Raw genomic sequence first — 19,385 nt, forward strand, 5'->3', positions numbered from 1 at the left:
TTCATGGTCAAAACTACAAAAAGTTTCAAAATAAATCCCAACTAATGCAAACTAACACTCTTCAAACAGTTCAATTAAGCAAAATAATGTTCACAAGGAAATCACAAATGCTAATACAGCAAAATACTGAATAATAGAACCCGCATGTGCAGTTAGTTAAAAAGTCTTAACACATGAAATTAATCAAACAAATCATGAACCATAATCACATAGATCATGAAAATCACATCATGCAAAGCAAAGCATATTAGTACAGAAAAGTGAAACGGAATAAATTGTTGGCAAAACTCTGGTTAAAGGTAACTACATAAAGTCTTGCAATCTCATTGCCGTAGGTGACAAAGTGTTTACGCGATAGCGTAAATGACGAAGGTCTCTCCAAAACACTACAGCACACAGGAGCATGATGACCCACGAGATGGTCAAAAGTGGGATGACAACGTGAGTGGACATGTGGAACTGGGTGACATCAGATGGACGACGTTTGTAATCTGCAACCTCGAGAGTCTCATGGTCAACAGATAATTCAACAGTGTGAGAGTCTTTGGACTGTAAAAATGGTATAAGGTCCATAGCAAAGTCAATAGGATGTCCACGAAATACATCAAGCACTTCCAATTCAGAAACAACTGGGTCTGTGTCAAGATAAAACAGGGAAACTCCTCCTACATGGGCAACAGCATACTTGGGTACAGCGATCACACAAACATTGCAAGGAAGAGTGTAACGGTTGATTACATCATGCTTCTGAAAGGTGACAGTAAGTTCAGTACTAGGTGTGCTAACTAACCATACCGTATCCAGTACAGCTACAGTGGTATCAGAAAAATCATCATATTTTGATACGGTAACCTTACACTTCTCTTGGACATTCTCTGTGGACAATCCACAAAGAGCTTCTGTTGTGTCTTTCAGGAAAGGTTTACCAGGGCATAGCCAATTAACATCTTTAGTTTTGTGGCAAAGGTCTAAGTTAGGGACCAAATAATGTTGCGGAGCATCCTGTTGGTAAGCAACATACTTAGGTGTATCAACATTAAGGTACAAATTCTCATGCCAGGTACCTACATTTACAACTTGTTTAAGCTGGTATACATTCTCAGGCATAATAGATGGCAAATTAAGGATGAAGGCAATTTCCATACGCTCCATATCCAAATAAAGGGGAAGGGCAGTACCTAAATGAAATGCAATTTGAATTTGAACCGGTTCAATAGACAAACGGGTAACTTTGGCAAAGGCATCTTTAACAACCTCAGATGGTATTAGGTACGTTGGTATCTGTCCCTGCATTAGCTTACTAACACTAGTATCTACTTCCCTAAATAAATCCTGAATAAGGTCCTTAACAGGTTGTATAAACACACGGTCTTCATTCATGGTACCTTTAATTGTCAACAAATCAGCTGTGTTAGCACTAATTTTATGTGTATGTAAATTCACAAGAGTGACCGTATCAGCAATAGTTTTACCCTGGGCAACAAGTTGGCTCTGTTGGACTACCAACTTGGTCTCAATGGCTTTCAAGTCTGCTTGGATGGCATGTATATTGGCCTGCAGCTTTTGGACAGAAACTACGTTGGCAACAGACATGGAAATACCAAAAAGTGAACCAATGGCCGAAAAAATCAAACCACCGGCAAGACCCAGAAAACGCTTAGATCTGGACCTGGAATTATAAGGTTGCATAGGTTGTACCATGACTTTGTCCAGTTGATGCAAAATGTTCTTCACTTGTGCACGGGCATTTTGCATATAATTGTGAAACCAGGAAGAGGTAACGGCAGACAGAGATAAGTTACTCGTATTGAAATGTTTCAGTAGTACATGCATTGGGTCAAGGGACACAACTACTTTCTGGGGAACAATCTGGGACTGGGTAATCAGGAAGCCAGGGGTATCTTGCAGAACAACTCCAGACATGGGACCAGGTTCGATCATCTTGGACCACGATCCCAGCAGCACGGAGATCAAGAACACGATCATCAGGGTTCTTTTCTGCATCTGCAAGGTACAAAGAAAACAGACTATGCTGTTGGGGTGTTAGTACAGTTCGTTTCATCAACACATACGTCTGGAATCAAATGACTGGGATGACGTGGTCTCAACTGATTGATGTGGACCCATTTAAGGGTGTCTTCACCCTTAGTATTTTTCTTGAGGCAAATTTGGTAAGCCACAGGTGAAGCTTTTTCCACTATTGGGAATGGACCACGCCAACTCGGCAGAAACTTCCTTTCTTTAACCTTGTTTCTGGCAAAATTGAAGTAGAATACCTTGTCGCCAATTTGGTATTCTTTAGAGGTAGTCCCTTGATCATAATAGGCTTTTCTACCTCTAGCGCTACTTTCCAAGTTTTTCTGAGCAAAGGCAAAGGCACTTTGCAAATGCTTACGCAAATGGGTGACATATTCGTGAGTGGAGGTAGCACTGGACAAGTTCACATCATTAGTCCTGTACAACAAATGAATTGGTAATGTCATTTCCCTACCTGTCATCATCTCAAAAGGAGACACTCCCGTGGAACGGTGGGGTGTGGAACGAATCGCCATAAGGACCAATGGTAAGACCATGTCCCAATTCTTACCTGAGGATGACACATACTTCTTCAGAATGGTCACGATGGTGCGATTAGCTCTTTCCACTTGTCCCGAAGATTGAGGTCGGTAAGCTATGTGCAACTTACTCTTTACTCCAAGCATCTTCCACATCTGTTGAATCACCTCTGCCGTGAACTGAGAACCTTGGTCTGAATCCACTCGCATAGGCAAACCCCACCGGCTGAACACATGATTCAGTAGTAAGGTAGCCGTGGTTTCTGCCGTGCAGTTGGGTGCAGGCAGACACTCCACCCACTTGGTGAACATGCAGGTGACAGTAAGCAAGTACTTGTTACCACGAGTGGATCGAACTACAGGACCAACCCAATCAATCTGGATATCCGACCAGGGCATGGTGATACCCTTCTTCCTAAGTGGTGCTCGGTGAGATGGTGAAGATGGCTGGAAACGACAACAGGTCAAACACCCTCGCGTGTACAACTGTACATCCTGTCGCATGTGAGGCCAATAAGCTACTTGCTTTAGGGTCTCATAGGTGATATTCTCCCCTCGATGTCCAGCACATGGTTCGTCATGGGCATGTTGCAACATAATGCCTCGATATTCTTTAGGCACCACCCATTGCTCAATGCCATGCTTACTCGTCCGAATAAGCAGGTCTTTGTGAAGTTTGAACTTCTCTCGGGAGGCATAGAGGATCCTCATTTCCTCATCTTGCTTGTCTTTTTCCGTCAGGGGACAGGCTTGCGGATTCCATATGGACTCATAAAATCTCCCGATCACCGGGTCGGATTTCTGTGCCATGACAAGATCAAAGGATGGGACTTCACTGCACCACTGGACCACCGGCGTGTCGTTGGACTGCTTCGCCTGTCGTCGGGTGACAGCATGGACAGTCGCAGTCTCCACTTCTGGGGGTCGCCATAATTCTCCGGTAAGCGCACCCTCCTTGGCCAGGTGATCGGCCAAGTCGTTTCCCAGCTTGTCGGGACTGTCAACTTTTGCATGACCCTTGACCTTCTTCCAATAGATGGTCATGTCATGGTCCTTTACCAGTTGATCTAAAATCCGGATCAAGTTTCCATGATGTACTGGTTTCCCTTTGGAATTTAACATATTTTTCTGCTTCCAGATGGGCAAATGGGACACAAAATTCTGTCTCACATAGTCCGAATCCGTACATATGACCAACTGTCGGACTCCTTTCTGAATTGCAGACTGTACCGCCACCAGAGCTGCCACAATCTCAGCGTACTGATTAGTTCGCGAGCCCAAGCTGTGCTTCAGGGTCTCTTCAAGATTGGTTGGATCCCATACCACTCCTACTCCTGCAACCAATTCCTTGACTGTATCACGACGGTAAGCACAACCATCTACATAGACCTTAGGCATGGTAGCACAAGTCTGTTCATCATACAGATGGTGTCGATGAGGTTCTTTCTCTAGCGGGGGAACATCTGCTTCGGGAATACCTGCAATGGAATTCTGTTCGGCACAATCATGTAGGTCAGCCATACCTTGGGCTACTGCGTTACGATGTTTCTGAGCATACCTTACCTCCAGAGGCCAGCCTTGAAGAGCCAATGTCCAGGAGACTATTTTGCTGTTTGACACTCGACCGGTCTTAATTCGGTCACTACCCAAGAAACTGATGGGCTGGTGGCAAGTCTCCACGATTAGCTTCTCACCTTGGATGTAACTTCTGAAGTGTTGCAAAGCCCAAACGGTAGACAGGAGTGCTTTCTCACAGTCGGAATACTTCCTCTCCACATCCGTTAGTCCTTTACTGGCATACGCCACTACCCTCTTATCCGTGTCATACTTCTGATATAGGACAGCACTCATAGAGTGTTGGGAATATCCCAAGTCCACGTAGAACTCACGACCTCCCTCGGGGTATGCGAGGCATGGGAAGCAGCTAAGCTTATCTTTCAGCTCCTGCATAGCAGATTTCTGTTCTGGCCCCCAGACCCAAGGTGTATCTTTCTTCAACAACTTGACCAATGGTCGGGTGATCTCCGCATACTCATCTATGAACTGTCTGGAGTAGTTGCAAATTCCTAGAAAGGAACGAAGTTCAGTGATATTGGTGGGCTGTTTCAACTGTTGTAAAGACTGCACTCGCTTCTTCTGGGGTCGCAGACCCTCAGCAGAAATTTCATACCCTAAGTAATTCAGTGATTTCCTGCACCATTGTCCTTTGGCAAGAGTCAGTTTAGCTCCAGCATCTGCCAACTGCGTGAAGACATGCTCAATCTCCTCCAGGTGTTCCTGAAAGGTAGGACTCTTGATCAGAATGTCATCCACATAGACCACTGTTCCTCGAGCTTCAGCATCTGGTAGGGCTTTGTGTAGGAAAATGTTGAATTCAGCAGGTGAATTGAGAAACCCAAAGGGTGTCCTGTTCCACGTATACTGCTTCTTCCCAAACGTAAAAGCCAGTTTATACTGATCGTGGGGATGGACTGGTACTGTCCAAAACCCTGATGCCAAATCCAGGCTGGTGAAATACTTAGCCCCCCTGATGGTGGCAAGGTTCTGATCCAGTGGAGCCATAGGCCACCTGGACAAGGGTACTCGCTTGTTCAACTGACGGTAATCCAGAGCGATTCTCCAGCTGTTATTCTTTTTCAAGATGGGCCACAGAGGGGAGTTGTACGTGCTGTTGCATTGTCTGATGATACCCCTGGTCTCCAAAGTGTTGAGAATCTCTTGTACAGACTCATAGGAAGCCAATGGAATCTTATACTGACGCACAAAGACAGGCTTGCTACCAGGTTCCGTAGGCACTCTGGTGACATGTAGGTTCGTAAGTCCACAGTCATACGAATCTACAGCAAAAAGGTCCTTGTAATTGTACAACAACTGAGTCAACTTCCTCTTCTCTGTGTGAGTAGTACAAGCATCAGCCTGTTCCACTTGCTCTTTCACCATAGCATCAAACTCTGAGAAAGGTTGGTTGGATGAAATTTCCACCTGTTCTTCAATGTCCTCCTGCAAGGTTGAGGTTTCCACAGAATTCACCCGTCGAGGCTTCTGAGGTACAGACATTTCCCTGGACAGAAACAAGAAGTCATCTTCCACCTGTACCTGAGCACACGTCGCATCATAGGGCCAAACAAACTCGAGAGATATGAGGCCCCTGGGAGAGGTAAACCAACTGTCAGTCTCCCCCCCCTGGCAGGTGTCCCAAGAAGAAGGCAGCCTGCCAAGGATAGGCAAACTTACCTCGACATCATGGAAGGACTGGCCAACCAGAAAGCCAAAAGAATCTCCAGCAGATAGCTCAACTTCAGCAGACTGTGGATTGGTGACCAACAGGTATAAGGTGGTACCGGTGATCTCCAAACATGGCAGAACACCAATTGTCAATCCAAGGTCTCGAAAGTGGGCATGTGGGTTAAAGAACACTACATCATCCAGCAGACGTTGTCCTTGAGCGAGGCGAAGCTTGAGGGAAAAATCCCGAACTCTTCCTGGAATGGTTACATCCTTGTCACAGACTACCTCACAGACCTGGGGAATGGTCTGTCCAGACTTCAAACAAACAGCCGTAGGTTCAAGTTCCACTGGGTTGTTCTGCATTCTACTCCACAGGACAAGATTCACCAGGTCCACATAAACTCCCAGTCGTACAAGGCAATCTGACCCCAAACATAAGGGTTCCCTCAAGCCCCGGACAATAGAGAAGTGGTGAGTGAATGTCTTCTTTCCCACAGTCAAGGGAAGGCCACATATTCCGTCAAGCGGCTTGGAGCCTTGTCCCGGTACCTGTACCGAAGTAGAGGAACATCTGCTGAAGGGAAGTTGTACAGACTTACGAATTTGGCTGTACAAAGAGTCACTGATGTAGGAGAGATCACTAGTGAACAGTAAAGTAGCTTGAAGCAATTGGGTGTTAGCCACTTGAACTGGTATGGTGAATTCATCGCCTTTCTGGGTGATGACAGTCACCTTGCAAGGATGAGCAAAATCAGGAGCAGAGATAGGAGATGAGATTTCAAGTGATACGGGAGACACAGTATCTGTTAAGTCATCCGTCTTGGCTGAGTCCTGTGAAACAATCTCTAGTTGGTCCGCTTGTTGCACCAGCTCTTCATGCTTCTGACCCCCTTTTGGTGCATCTGTCAAAGGAGGCTCCCGCATGGGCGGATCCGCGGAACACCGGAGATCAGTCCGCAGGGGAGTGTCCTGTAGCTCCACAGAGTTGGCATCACTGACTGTACGCCAGTATCTCCCTCGCACATATTTAAGGGGTCGAGTGACTTTAGACCAGATCGTTTCCTCGTCATAATCCAAAACAGGCCGAAATCTCTTCAAAAGGTCATTTCCAATCAGAAATTCTTCACCCTCACTGGTAGTGATGATGGCTGGGTGCCTGACGGTCATCTGTCCAAGCTGTAAAGATAGCCAAACCTGTCCCACAGTTCCAATACTTTGATTGCCATAGGCCACCAGTGACAAGTCGCACGGTGTGACATGCAGCACATCCTGACCCCCCCCTAGAGATGCCTCTAGTTTCTGAAACAGGCCCTGGGTGACCAAAGTCACCTCTGAGGCTATATCCAGGAGACCTTCACAGGAAAGTACTTGTTGAATTAACAACTCCACGGTATATCTGTAACCTTTAGATATAAGCTTACCTAGAAAATACCTGACTTCCTGGGATGAGTCTTTTGAAAGAGGCCCTTCCGGGTTCGAGGGCTGAGACGCAGCATGGTTCACGGGGGACTCCTCACTGATGGGCGACAACGCATCCACGTGGACAGTGGGGACGCTTGCGGTAACAGGATTTGTGGCCACGTCTAGTCATGCTTGTTCTTCCTCCGAAGAGGATGGCTGTTCCACCTCAACAGATTTAACACTAAGCCCCGGAGGGGTCGGCGGTCTAGAAGACTGGTCCTTCTGCTTCTGGAATTTGACCTTTTTATGAGATGGTGGTGTCTTAGGTACATTGCTAGACTCCGCGATTGAACATCTTGCCATCAATTGGTCCAGCTGAGCTTGCATAGCGCGGATCTTCTCTGCATTCCACTTCTTCTGATTAAACCGCTTCTTTTTAGGTTGTTGCTGTCCCTCCTGTGCAATAGGGGGCGCTGCATCCCGCGGCAGGGCCTGAGAGCCCGGCGGCGTAGTTGGCCTCGGCGCTTTGTTTTCCAGAGAAAGCGTGGAAGTGACCGCACAAACAGCGGGTGGTATCACCCTGTTGCGACTCTTGGACGCCGGTTTCAGAGTCTCTGCGATTGGCTTGGCGCGGCAGATTTCAAAAATTCCTTCAGCCTGCTTGAGAAGGCTGGAATAGGGTTCTGCGTTTTTTCCTGCCAAGGGAATCTTTATCGGATCAGGCAGACCCTGTATAAAAAGTTCCCTGAAATCACCAAATTCAAGATCTTTAGAATCGGGCGGGACCCCCCCTTGGTAAAATGCACGCTTCAAGCGATGGGCCCACTCCCGCGGACTCTCCTCCGGCTTACAACTAATAGTATACGCTGCACGCTTAGCTTCCAGAGAGTTGGCAAAGAGACCGTAGCGCTTCGCTAAGGCTTGCTCCACTGACCGTAAATCAGGGTTATCGGACATGATCAAATCTAGAACTTCATGGCACTCGGTACTAAAGGTCCATTTGAGGAGGGCTCTGATATCATTCTCAGAAGAGACGTGCATGGTTTGCAGGAGTTCATGCACTGCCTTAAGATGGGTTTCTATGGATACCAAGGCAGACTCTTTAAAAGGCGCTATTACGGTGCGTAGCATCTTTATAACATATGCCTGCCTCTCCATAGACATTCCTTTCTTGGGTTCCGGCTTGACATGCCGCTGATCACTACCAGGTGTAGAGAACCTCGGGGCAGGTGCGTTGCTAAAACTGGGTGTATCTGCCGAAGGCTGAGGCCCTGAGCTAGGCACCTGACCAAGTGAGCTGATGATTTCAGCAGGCAGTCCCTGGGCCCGTGCCTCCAATGGGTGTGGCACTGTCTCGGGTCTGCTGCTTCGGTCACCAGCCACTATGGGGCTGAATTGTACAGAGGGGCGGGAAAGAGCCGGAGCCATGCCCCCAGTGGGTGTGTTTAACTCGGGTCCCTCCCGGCTCACGTAACGGTTCATTTCGGGAGCTGGGCTTGGGTGACCCACAGCAAAACTGTCGGGGAATTCTAAGGTATACGGTACTTCTTCCTGCGCCATGTGCGTAAGCTCTTGCTGCATTGTGGAAATCTTTACAGTGCACTCATCTAATGCTTTAGACAATGAATCTCTGTCCTTCACTGCACATTCTAATTGTAGTGAGACTGTCTCCTGCTTTTCTTTTACCTCCGCTAACTCTAGCTTGGCTGCGTGCCAATCTTGAAACACAGACACAGATTGTTCTTGAGTGGCCACTAGCTCCCTGCGCAACTCACTCTGAACACCTTCTGAGACCTGTTTTAGCTCCCGATTTAATGTCTGCAACTTATCTGTTTCCCTAATCTGGTTGTGTAATGCATCAGTCAAACGAGAAAATTTCTCCTGCAACGAATCAAAAGACTCGAGGTACTGGGCAATTTCTTGCTTTAATGTGGAATTAAGTGCTTCACAATCAGTTAGGTCACACTGCAAAGTTTTACACTTATCGTACAGTGTCTGGCACTCCGTACAAATCTCTTCAGAGGAGTCAGGTGGGGCGGGGCTTACATTGGTCCCTGCTAAAGCAGATCTGGCAGTGTCTAAATCAACTCGTAATGCAGCTAACTCACTGTCTCGCTCCTGGACAGTTTCCCTAGTCTGGGACAAATCTAACTGCAACTCTGCTATGCGATCTGTTAGAGGTACAGATATCTGTCTTATCTCATTCATCAAAGAGTCCTTGACTGCCAAAAGAGACACGCCCAGTTCACAAAGCATCCATTGTGACAAATGCTGTTTCTCTTTTATAATTGTATTTAAAACCGTAGCATATGCTTCTGAGCTATTCGGTGACCTGCTACCAAATAAAGCACGTACAGACTCTATTGTAGGAGGAGCTGGTTTCGCCTTACTATGAGAGAGCGGCAGTAATATCTTAAGCACGCCCCTCTCCTGTTCACTCAGAAGAATTTCAGGCAATGTGCCAACAGTGCCGGTCGCCATGTTAAACACACCCTGTTCCTTCCTTACAGAGTTAGAGAAACCGTTTTTTCTTTTGGAGCTCAGAGTAATAAATCTGTCAACCAATTACAGCAATAAAACACAGCTGTATAAACAAAAGTCTGTCGTTTTAGCTAGGGTGGAACTGCAGTTCGTGCAGAGAGAAACAGAAAGTCAAACCAGCTTTCTGAAAACACTCAGAAAAAGTTTTAAATTCTGCTGGTCCTGCACTACCATCCCGGACGAGCCCCCAATTTGTAGGGGATTATATATATGTTTTTGTAAGAGGCCAATTTCCTACCTATGTACTCGCTTATGTCTAGGGGGCGTGGCCTCTGCCCAACATTAGCTGCATGGAAAATAACGGACAGACCAATGGAATATATTAGTTTATTTATACAGCGTTATATACAAAAATATAGAAAACTCTTATCAGCTTATAGCATCAGCAATTCCTGATTGCACACACAATGATACCCAAAAATATAGAGAATAACTATGATTATCCTATGGCTAAAATCTGTAATGACAGATAAACACAATACCAAGATCCTAATGATTACCACACAAATCTTATACTAGGCTAACAGCAACTAGAGATCATAAATCCTGACGTCACACATCTGATGGGTCCGAGCACAGACTAATTATCTAACCCAGCCTGAAGGAAGTAAACTATGATCTCACCGTCCCGGTTTCCAGATCAGATTCCTTCCAATGCCTCAGCCGAAGGTCTCAGCGAGGTCCCACAAGCTCAGGTGATGCACTTGTCTTGATCAGCCACATATGATACAGACTCAGTATAGATCCTGTAGACAGCTGTAACCTGGGGAGAAGCTTTGCCAGGTATTATCAGTAAGTCTCTTAGGAAAATCAGGTGCTTGCAGAAATGCAAGTGTTATCTTCTTCTTTGCTTCTGTTCTTCTTCTTAGTTCTTCAGCAACTCTTAGGAACTAGTCCCTTTCTGTTCCCGCTTCTCAGATCCATCAGTTTTCAGGGAGCCAATCAGAAATAATCCCCTCATGTACTCCCAACATCTGTATGAAGCCTCCTTTGTCCGTCTTATCTCGTACTCTCTCTCCCTCTCTCCCAAGGACATGCATTTTCTCCAGATACAGAGTGACCTTGGAGGTGGTGCAGGCTTCAGTAAATCTATTACAAGCTGGAATGCTGCCTTCTGCACAGTTGGTAGCCAGACATATAGGTGAAAGGTTGCAGCGTCCATTTTGTCTGTAAAGGTGCTCTCATATGCACACAGGGTAGGCGAGATCACAGCAAATACTCCTACATACCTTTGACACTGCGTGGGGTCATGAGTTTTTATTCTTTCCCAGGGCAGAGTTCTCCAGCTGCGATTTCAGATTCAGGGATTACTTTTAGGTTGTGTTCTTTATGTTCGGCATTATATTCAGGTTCGGTTCCAGGGCAGCAACTATAGAGGTACTTTCCTGGGCCAGACTTTTAATGAGGTCTCTCTCTCTTCCATCCAGATATTCCTCTCGGATGGAATTCCTTCAGCTCAGGTGGTTTCTGCATTCTCAGCAGCGCAGTAGTCAGTTCTGGTGTTTGAGGTTGACGAATCTCACTTCAGGTATGCCTTTAGAGTATACACAGTGTACAGTTTTTAGCGATCGTTGTCAGTTTCCGCGGCTGGGAAGCCCATTGTTTAGGCAAGCTACTGCATGTTCTGTGGTCTCTTTTGACAACTTTCCACTTTTTCAATTTCTTGGAAATCATTGCAATTTGTCTACCTCTGGAGGAGTTTCGTTCCCTAGTGGCTAGCAAGGCGGTGAGAGTTATGTCGGACATTTTCATTGCAGGGGCCTATGTCATCTGTCAAAGAGGAATGAAGAGTCTTCTCTTTAGACGAGAGACGGTGAGTCTTTTGGCAGGGGCAGACATTCACCTTACTGCCATTTTTCAGCCTTCCAACTGGCGGGAGTCAGAATTTTTAAGCGGATTTTTTTCTCTCTTATCCTACATCCAGGGGAATGGACTCTCAGCTCTTGAGCATTTTCAACTGATAGTAGCTTAATGGGACACTCCAGTTCTAAAATTTTGTTTTTACTCTCTCCTCACAGGTTCCTCGCTTCTTCTGTCGCCAAAAAGGACTCGACAGCGGCAGAGGTAGATGCTCTCTTTCAGCAGTGGTCTTCCACTCTTCTCTGTGTGTTTCCTCCATAGCTTCTCTTGGGTCGTCTTTTACAAAAGATCGAGACACATGGGGGTCCGGTAGTCCTGGTAGATCCAAATTGGTCCTGAAGTCTGTGGTACGCGGATCTTCAGCGTTTTTTTCGGCGTTTCTTCTACATCTTCCTGTTCTCAAGGACCTTTCTGTTCCACGATTCGATCTTTCATCCACACCAGGCTTGATTTTGTCTTATGGTTTGGCTCTTCTATGGGCTTCAGTAGCTAAGACAGGATTTTTCGCTTCAGTAATTGTTACTATGCTGCAGTTGCATCGTCGAGCCACATCTCTTTCTCATATTCGTACTTGGGGCATTTTTGAAGCTTGGTTTTCAGAGGTTGGTTTTTACTCCATTCCAAGCTTCAGGATTTTCTCTCTCTTTTCTTCACCTGCAGGTTGCAGCTCTTTCCTGTTTCTGAGGTCGGATACGGGGTAACCTTTTGCCCCATCCTTTTGGAGGGCTCCCATTTTTTCTTCATGGGAGTTTTTTTTTGTTTTTTTTGTTACATTTGTACCCCGCGCTTTCCCACTCACGGCGGGCTCAATGCGGCTTACATGGGGCAATGGAGGGTTAAGTGACTTGCCCAGAGTCACAAGGAGCTGCCTGTGCCGGGAATCGAACTCTGTTCCTGAGTTCCCCAGGACCAAAGTCCACCACCCTAACCACTAGGCAACTCCTGCACTCCTTCACCCGACAGTCCAAGAGAGAAATTTTTTTTCGTCATATCTAAAGAATTTTTTATTTCAGCTCTGATGGGTACTCCTTTTGATCTGTTCTCTTCTTCTTTCGATTAAGGTTTTCTCTCTTAAGACAGTGTTTTTAGTAGCCATTAGTTGAGCTAGGAGAGTCTCGGGGCTGCAAGTTTCTTTCCTGTAGCTCTCCGTTTTCTTTTGGGAATTTTTTTTTCAAGGAGCAAGTACATCTACGTCGTACTACATCTGGTTCCTTCTTTTCTGGCTACCGTAGTTTCACGTTGTCATCTTTCCCACTCAGTTTTTTCTTCCTGTTCTGCGGTCTTATTCGGGCATGGAAGATCACAGGAAATTGATTACTTTAGATATTAAGAGAGCTCTTACATGCTATTTGGCAGCTATTGATCATTTTTGGCGCTCGGATCGTCTTTTTGTCCTTCTAGCCAGTCGGCGTAAGGGTTTGGCCATTGCTAACCCGCTATATCTCGATTGTTTAAGGAAATGAGAATTTCTATTTGTCTTCTCACTGGGACAGCAGTTCCGGAGAATGTTATAACACATTTCGTAACTTGATAAGCGGTTTTTCCTTGACAGAGCAATTTTTGCTGCCCGCTGCGTACTTTGCTAAGGCGACAACATGGGCTTCGCTTCATTCTTTTTCTTATTAGTACGGACTAGATGTTCATTGTCGCCAGGAGGCGGTCTTTGCAACTGGTATTCTCAGCGGGTTTGATAGGGTCCCTCCCTTAAGATTACTGCTTTGGTACTTCCCATCAGTGCAATCCTGGTCCGGTCCGGAGGGACACTAAGGAAGGAGAAATTAGATCTTACCTGCTAATTTGCTTTCCTTTAGTCCCTCCGGACCGGACCACGCCCCTCCCATGTTCTGTCAACTCTTCAAATTTTTTTCTTAGGTTTGGAAGTGAGTTCATTTTTTTCTCACACACGGAGCAATAAAAAAAAAAATAAAGATGCTGGTATATGCATATAAAACTTTAAGTGGGCCATACCACTTCTCTGGTCAGAGTTGCTGGTGAGCTCAGATGCTGATATATTTGGGCCATACCACGTCTCTGGTGAGAGTTGCTGGGGAGCTCTAATACAAGGCATTGCCGTTGTTTAAGCACATTTAATGAGTGCTTTGTGGCTGCTTGGATTCCATGATGCACAGAAGGGTGGTCTTTCTTTCTTTCCTGCTTTGTTAGTCAGATACTGAGGCTAGGGTCACGTGGCCAGGGCTCTCATTGGCTCTCTAGTATTAGAATTTTCTCAGTCTCCACCTGCTGGTAGGCATGCACAACCCATCAGTCCAATCCTGGTCCGGAGGGACTAAGGGAAAGCAAATTAGCAGGTGAGATCTAATTTCTCCTTTACTGACTCCTCTGCAAATATTTTCTTCCTACTGACTGGCTTTAAGTTTAAACTTCCTGGATTTCCTGCCTGCTTTTCTTTTAAATAACTTCTCTTATTTTGTTTCTCATTCTTAAAGCTGCTTGCTATTTATGGCTATGGCTGACCATGTTATCCCCATCCAATTTCTGCCAAGTACCCACCGTGACAGTTCTCTGAATTTTGTCCTTAGTGAGCTCATCTCTCTCTATATATTTATAATGTACTAATTTACTTCCACGTCTGAAATTGGTGATCATTGCTGTTTTCCCATCCTTGATATCAGAGGCTGGCAGCCCCCAAGCATATGTGCCACATTCTGGGTCACCCGTTTTACTCAATGGAGTCATGGGGTTATGCATGAGTTTCCGGAAGAGGAACATCATGGCCAAGCTGCTGGATTTTGAAGTCTAGGCCTATGACTCCCTTGTGCCAATCATTTTTTATCCCTTGCCCCTTTTCCCCCAAGTCATTCTTTTTTTTTTTTTTTCTTTCACCCTCTCCAATGGCCTGTTTCCAGGCACCTTATACTTAAATATACATGCCACCTTTCCTGTGTGGTTTACAGTAGTGCTCAATAGAACTACGTACCTAGAGAGCATAGTTTATGGGCACTGTAAGAGTCACAGGTGGTAGGTGACAAAATCAAAATTAAGAAATGCCAAGCTCCCTTAAAATCTAATTTTGTAGCTGAGATAGTGGAGGGTAAGTAACTTGCCCAAGATCACAAGGAGCAGCAGCAGGGTTTGAGTCCTGGCTTCCTGGTTGTTAGCCCACTGCTCTAACCATTAGCTGGCTTCTACTCCAAGGGCGTCTGGATATTTAGGCTTGTCATGGGAGGGAGCAGGTCATTGGGATGAGTGTCCAAAGGCTTTCGTATCTCTCATTTTTAAATGGTTACTTTTCTGCAACAAAAAACTCTGCAGGGCAAAGGCAAGCTATGTTTCCAAGCCGAACCTCTAGAATACTAGCATTACTTTGACTGTATTTTGGAGATGTGTTAAGTGCCATTGAAATTTGTGTCTGCCACAGATTTGTCATCACTGGTTTATGCTATGTATTGTATATTCTGGCAGCCTGCACACAGTCCTGAGAGAAGAGAGAGGAAGACAACAGCTAGTGCCAAGAAAAGAAAACGTTCTCCATCTCCACCTGCCACTCTATTGGAGCCCAAGAAAAAGACTGGGAAAAAAGGGTAAGAGCTAGGACAGAGGAAGAAGCTATAGGGGAAGAAAGGGAAACATGGACTTTCCCTCAAGATCCTAATGACTTGTGCAAGAAATCTGAGCCACCTCTGGTGTGATTATAAGGGTGAAGTTCCACAAATGTCCTACATAGGCTCTCCTTTTGCCCACAGAAGTGTGTTGGAAAATTATTTGCTTTGACATTCTGATTTTTAGTGTGGATGGACACATTGATTATTCTCTGAGGTCAAGCAGGCTGCTTGTTCTCACTGATGGGTCGGCGTCCACGGCAGCCCCAGGAACGGAAGTTTTCCATAGCAACAAACGTTTGCTAGAGCCTTCGAGCACGCGGGTGTGTGGCCATCTTCCCACCCGTCGCACGAGAGTCTCGCCTCAGTTCTTTTCTTTCCGCGGTTAGGGAGTGAATGCTTGCGGTCTCTCTCTGTTTCAGCCCGAAAAGAGCCTTAGTTTTTTCAGAGATTTTTTGCCTTCTCCTTGTTTTTTTCTTTTCTTTAGCCCTGTTTCTCTTCAAAACTAAAAAAAAAAAAAAAAAGTCCCTTTAGTCCCTACTTTTTTTGCCTTTTTAAGTTTCTTTTCGCTTCCGTTGCAGCCCTCTTAGGCCGCTCGTACGCATTTTCTCATTTTTTGTGCCCTTAACTTTTGGCACAATTGAGAATTTTGACTTCGCCGCCGCTATTTTTCCGTCCATCACATCGAGGATTCCCTGCGGTCTCAAGAAGTGTACTCGGTGCAATCGGGCGATCTCGGGTACCGACCCACACGCGTGGTGTCTTCAGTGCCTTGGGCCCGACCATCACCCATATGCATGTAAGTTGTGTCTCCGCCTTAAAAAGCGGACACAGGCATCGAGAAAAGCTCTTCAGGATCGTCTGTTTGGAGCTTCACCCGGTTCTTCGACATCGATACCGGTCGTCGTCGTCGTCGATATTGGCACCGGAGATGGCATCGACTTCGGGAGCGCAGGTAATGGCTGTCCGGAGACCAGCACATGCTGGGAGCAGTGAGCCGTCGAGTGGGTCTCCACCTGCCTCGAAGGCTCCTGCTGTGCAGGCCCACCGGGACCGACCACTTTCAGACCCGACTCCGAGTAGGCGGGTGGATTCCATGTCCTCCTCTTTGGTACCAAGGAGTATCGATGACGTGCATCGAGCGAAGGCTAAGAAGCATCGTCATTGGTCTCCTTCCAGACACAGTACCGGGAGCTCTGGGGTGTCGAATAATTCAGCACCCGTGAAGCGCCGACGCCGGGAGGAGCACTCACACTCCATTCAAGAGGTGTTGGTGCGTCGGTCTCCTGATAGCCCGGTACCGCCTCCTCTACCTCCATGGGTTCTGACCCCGACTCCTGCACCGACCCCGCAGCCTTTCTCGACAGCGACTTTGGACGAGCACGTCCGAGCCATTCTTCCAGGTCTTCTGGAAGGGTTGTTGCGTCAGTCTGCTTCGGTACCGGGGGTGCTTGCGCCCTCCATACTGTCGATGGAAGTGGCAGCTTGCTCTCTGGCTGTGGTGAGGTCTCCGACGCCAGTGCTGCCTGCGGCATCGGCTGCCACCCAGGTCGACTCCCTGTCGACATCGCTGGAGGGAGCTTCATCACCACCGCCACGGCAGTCGACTTCTCGACATCGCCATCGAGGACATGGCTCCTCGGCGTCGAGACGGGCCCGGTTTCGGACTGCAGTCAAGGAATTCTTGTCCGATACTGATGAGGATGCCTCGTGGGATGAAGAGGAGGATCCTAGATATTTCTCTTCTGATGAGTCTTGTGGTCTTCCCTCTGATCCTACTCCTTCACCAGAAAGAAAGCTTTCTCTCCTGGAGAGTCTGTCTTTCTTCTTCATTTGTCCGAGAAATGTCTGTGGCTATTCCCGTCCCAGTGGCATCTAAGGATGAGCCCAGGACTGAGATGCTCGAGGTCCTTGACTATCCTTCGCCACCTAAGGAGTCATCCACGGTTCCTTCGCATAATGTGCTCAAGGAGACTGTTACGCGGAACTGGATTAAACCACTAAGTAATCCCACCATTCCTAAGAATGCTGAGTTCCAATATCAGATACACGCAGAACCTGAGCTGATGAAGTCACAGTTACCTCATGACTCTATGGTTGTAGATTCCGCTCTCAAGAGAGCCAGGAGTTCTAGAGATTTTGCCTTGGCGCCCCCGGGCAGGGAATCTAGAACCCTGGACTCTTGGGAGAAAGGCCTATCAGTCCTCTATGCTCGTGGCCAAAATTCAATCTTACCAACTCTAAACGAGCATTCACTTGAGGAACACGGTGAAGCAACTGGCAGACTTGGTCGATAAGCTCCCTCCGGAGCAGGCCAGGCCTTTTCAGTAGGTGGTCAGGCAGCTGAAGGCGTGTCGTAAATTCCTGTCCAGGGGTGCTTACGATTCTTTAGATGTTGCATCCAGAGCCGCTGCCCAAGGTATAGTGATGCGCAGACTCTCATGGCTGCATGCCTCTGACCTGGACAATAGGGTCCAGCAGCAGCTTGTGGATGTCCCTTGCCGGGGGGGGATAATATTTTTGGTGAGAAGGTCGAGCAGGTGGTAGAGCAGCTCCACCAGTGGGAAACTGCCCTCGACAAACTCTCCCACCGGGCGCCTTCATCCTCTACCTCTACAGGTAGACGATTTTTCAGGGGAAGGAGGACTGCTCCCTATGCTTACAATAAGCGTAGGTACAATCCACCTTCCCAGGCTCAGCCCCAGCACGCTCGTTCGCGTCAACAGCGTGCCCCCAGACAAGCCCCTGCAGCTCCCCAGCAAAAGCAAGGGACGGGCTTTTGACTGGCTCCAGCTGAGTATAGCTGCCATAAACTTGCCTGTGCCGGACGATCTACTGGTTGGAGGGAGGTTAAAATTTTTTCACCAAAGGTGGCGTCTCATAACCTCTGACCGGTGGGTTCTTCAAATAGTCCAGTTGGGGTACTCCCTCAATTTGATCTCCAGACCTCCAAATTGTCCACCGGGAGCTCAGTCTTTCAGCTTCCAGCACAGGCAGGTACTTGCCAGAGGAACTGTCCGCCCTTCTCAGCGCGAATTCGGTCGAGCCCGTTCTACCAGGGCAGGAAGGGCTGGGATTCTATTCTAGGTACTTCCTTGTGCAAAAGAAAACAGGGGGGATGCATCCCATCCTAGACCTGAGGGCCCTGAACAAATGTCTGGTCCGAGAAATATCTTCCCATGATTCAGAAATATGATTGGCTATGCTCTCTGGACTTAAAGGTTGCTTACACTCACATTCCGATCCTTCCTGCCATTAACCCATCCCCTTTCCTCCTAAGCACACCCCGACTTCGTCGCCTTCGTCGCCCTACCTCCCCCACCCTCCTCCGCACTCTCTTGCTCCTTCTCCTGCTGTCCGCGGGAGACATCAATCCCAATCCAGGTCCCCCCACACCTGTCCTCGTCCTATCCATGCAAACGATTCCAAGATATCTCCAGTCTCATCTCTATTCCCCTCCTCCCCCCTCTTCCCTCCCCTTCTCGTGTGCCCTGTGGAATGCCCGCTCGGTCTGCAACAAACTTTCCTTCACCCATGATCTCTTCATCTACCGTTCCCTTCAACTGCTCGCCCAACTGAAACCTGGCTCTCCTGACGACTCTGCATCAGTTGTGGCCCTTTGCCACAGAGGTTATCTTTTCTCCCACACTCCCTGTCCAGCTGGCTGAGGAGGAGGCGTCGGGTTTCTACTCGCCTTCCTGTAGTTTTCAACCACTCCTCCTACCGCAGTCTCACTGCTTCTCATCCTTCGAAGTTCACTTCATCCGTCTATTCTACCCACTGCCACTCAGAGTTGCAGTCATTTACCGCCCCCCTGACAAGTCCTTCCCTTCCTTCCTTACTGACTTCGATGCCTGGCTCTCAGTTTTTCTTGAACCCTCATCTTCGTCCCTCATTCTTGGAGACTTTAACATACACGCTGAGGACCCATCCGACTCTTGCGCTTCTCAGTTCCTCACTCTGACATCCTCCTTCAACCTCCAGCTGAGCTCCACCACCCCTACTCACCATTCTGGCCATTGTCTTGACCTTGTCCTCTCCTCTACCTGCTCACCCTCCAATTTCTGCGCCTTTGCTCTTCCCCTCTCAGATCATCACCTGATCACCTTCACACTTCATCACCCTCCCCCTCAGTCCCGCCCAATTCGAGCAGGTGGTTGATCAGATCACGCAGCGGGAAACTGCTATGGACAATCTCTCTCGCCTGGCGCCTTCTGCTTCTACCTCAACTGGTAGACTT

General features: G+C 47.4%; 1 protein-coding gene across 1 annotated transcript in view; it reads left to right on the forward strand.

Moving 5' to 3' along the window:
- Positions 1–19,385, forward strand: part of SMARCC1 (SWI/SNF related, matrix associated, actin dependent regulator of chromatin subfamily c member 1) — a 542,893-nt gene that overhangs the window by 147,929 nt on the left and 375,579 nt on the right. Inside the window, 1 exon segment of the mRNA XM_030196622.1 lies at positions 15,009–15,127. Coding sequence (XP_030052482.1) covers positions 15,009–15,127 — 119 coding nt within the window.

The sequence above is a fragment of the Microcaecilia unicolor genome, chromosome 1 (genome assembly GCF_901765095.1).
Source record: "Microcaecilia unicolor chromosome 1, aMicUni1.1, whole genome shotgun sequence".
NCBI classification, from domain to species: Eukaryota; Metazoa; Chordata; class Amphibia; order Gymnophiona; family Siphonopidae; genus Microcaecilia; species Microcaecilia unicolor.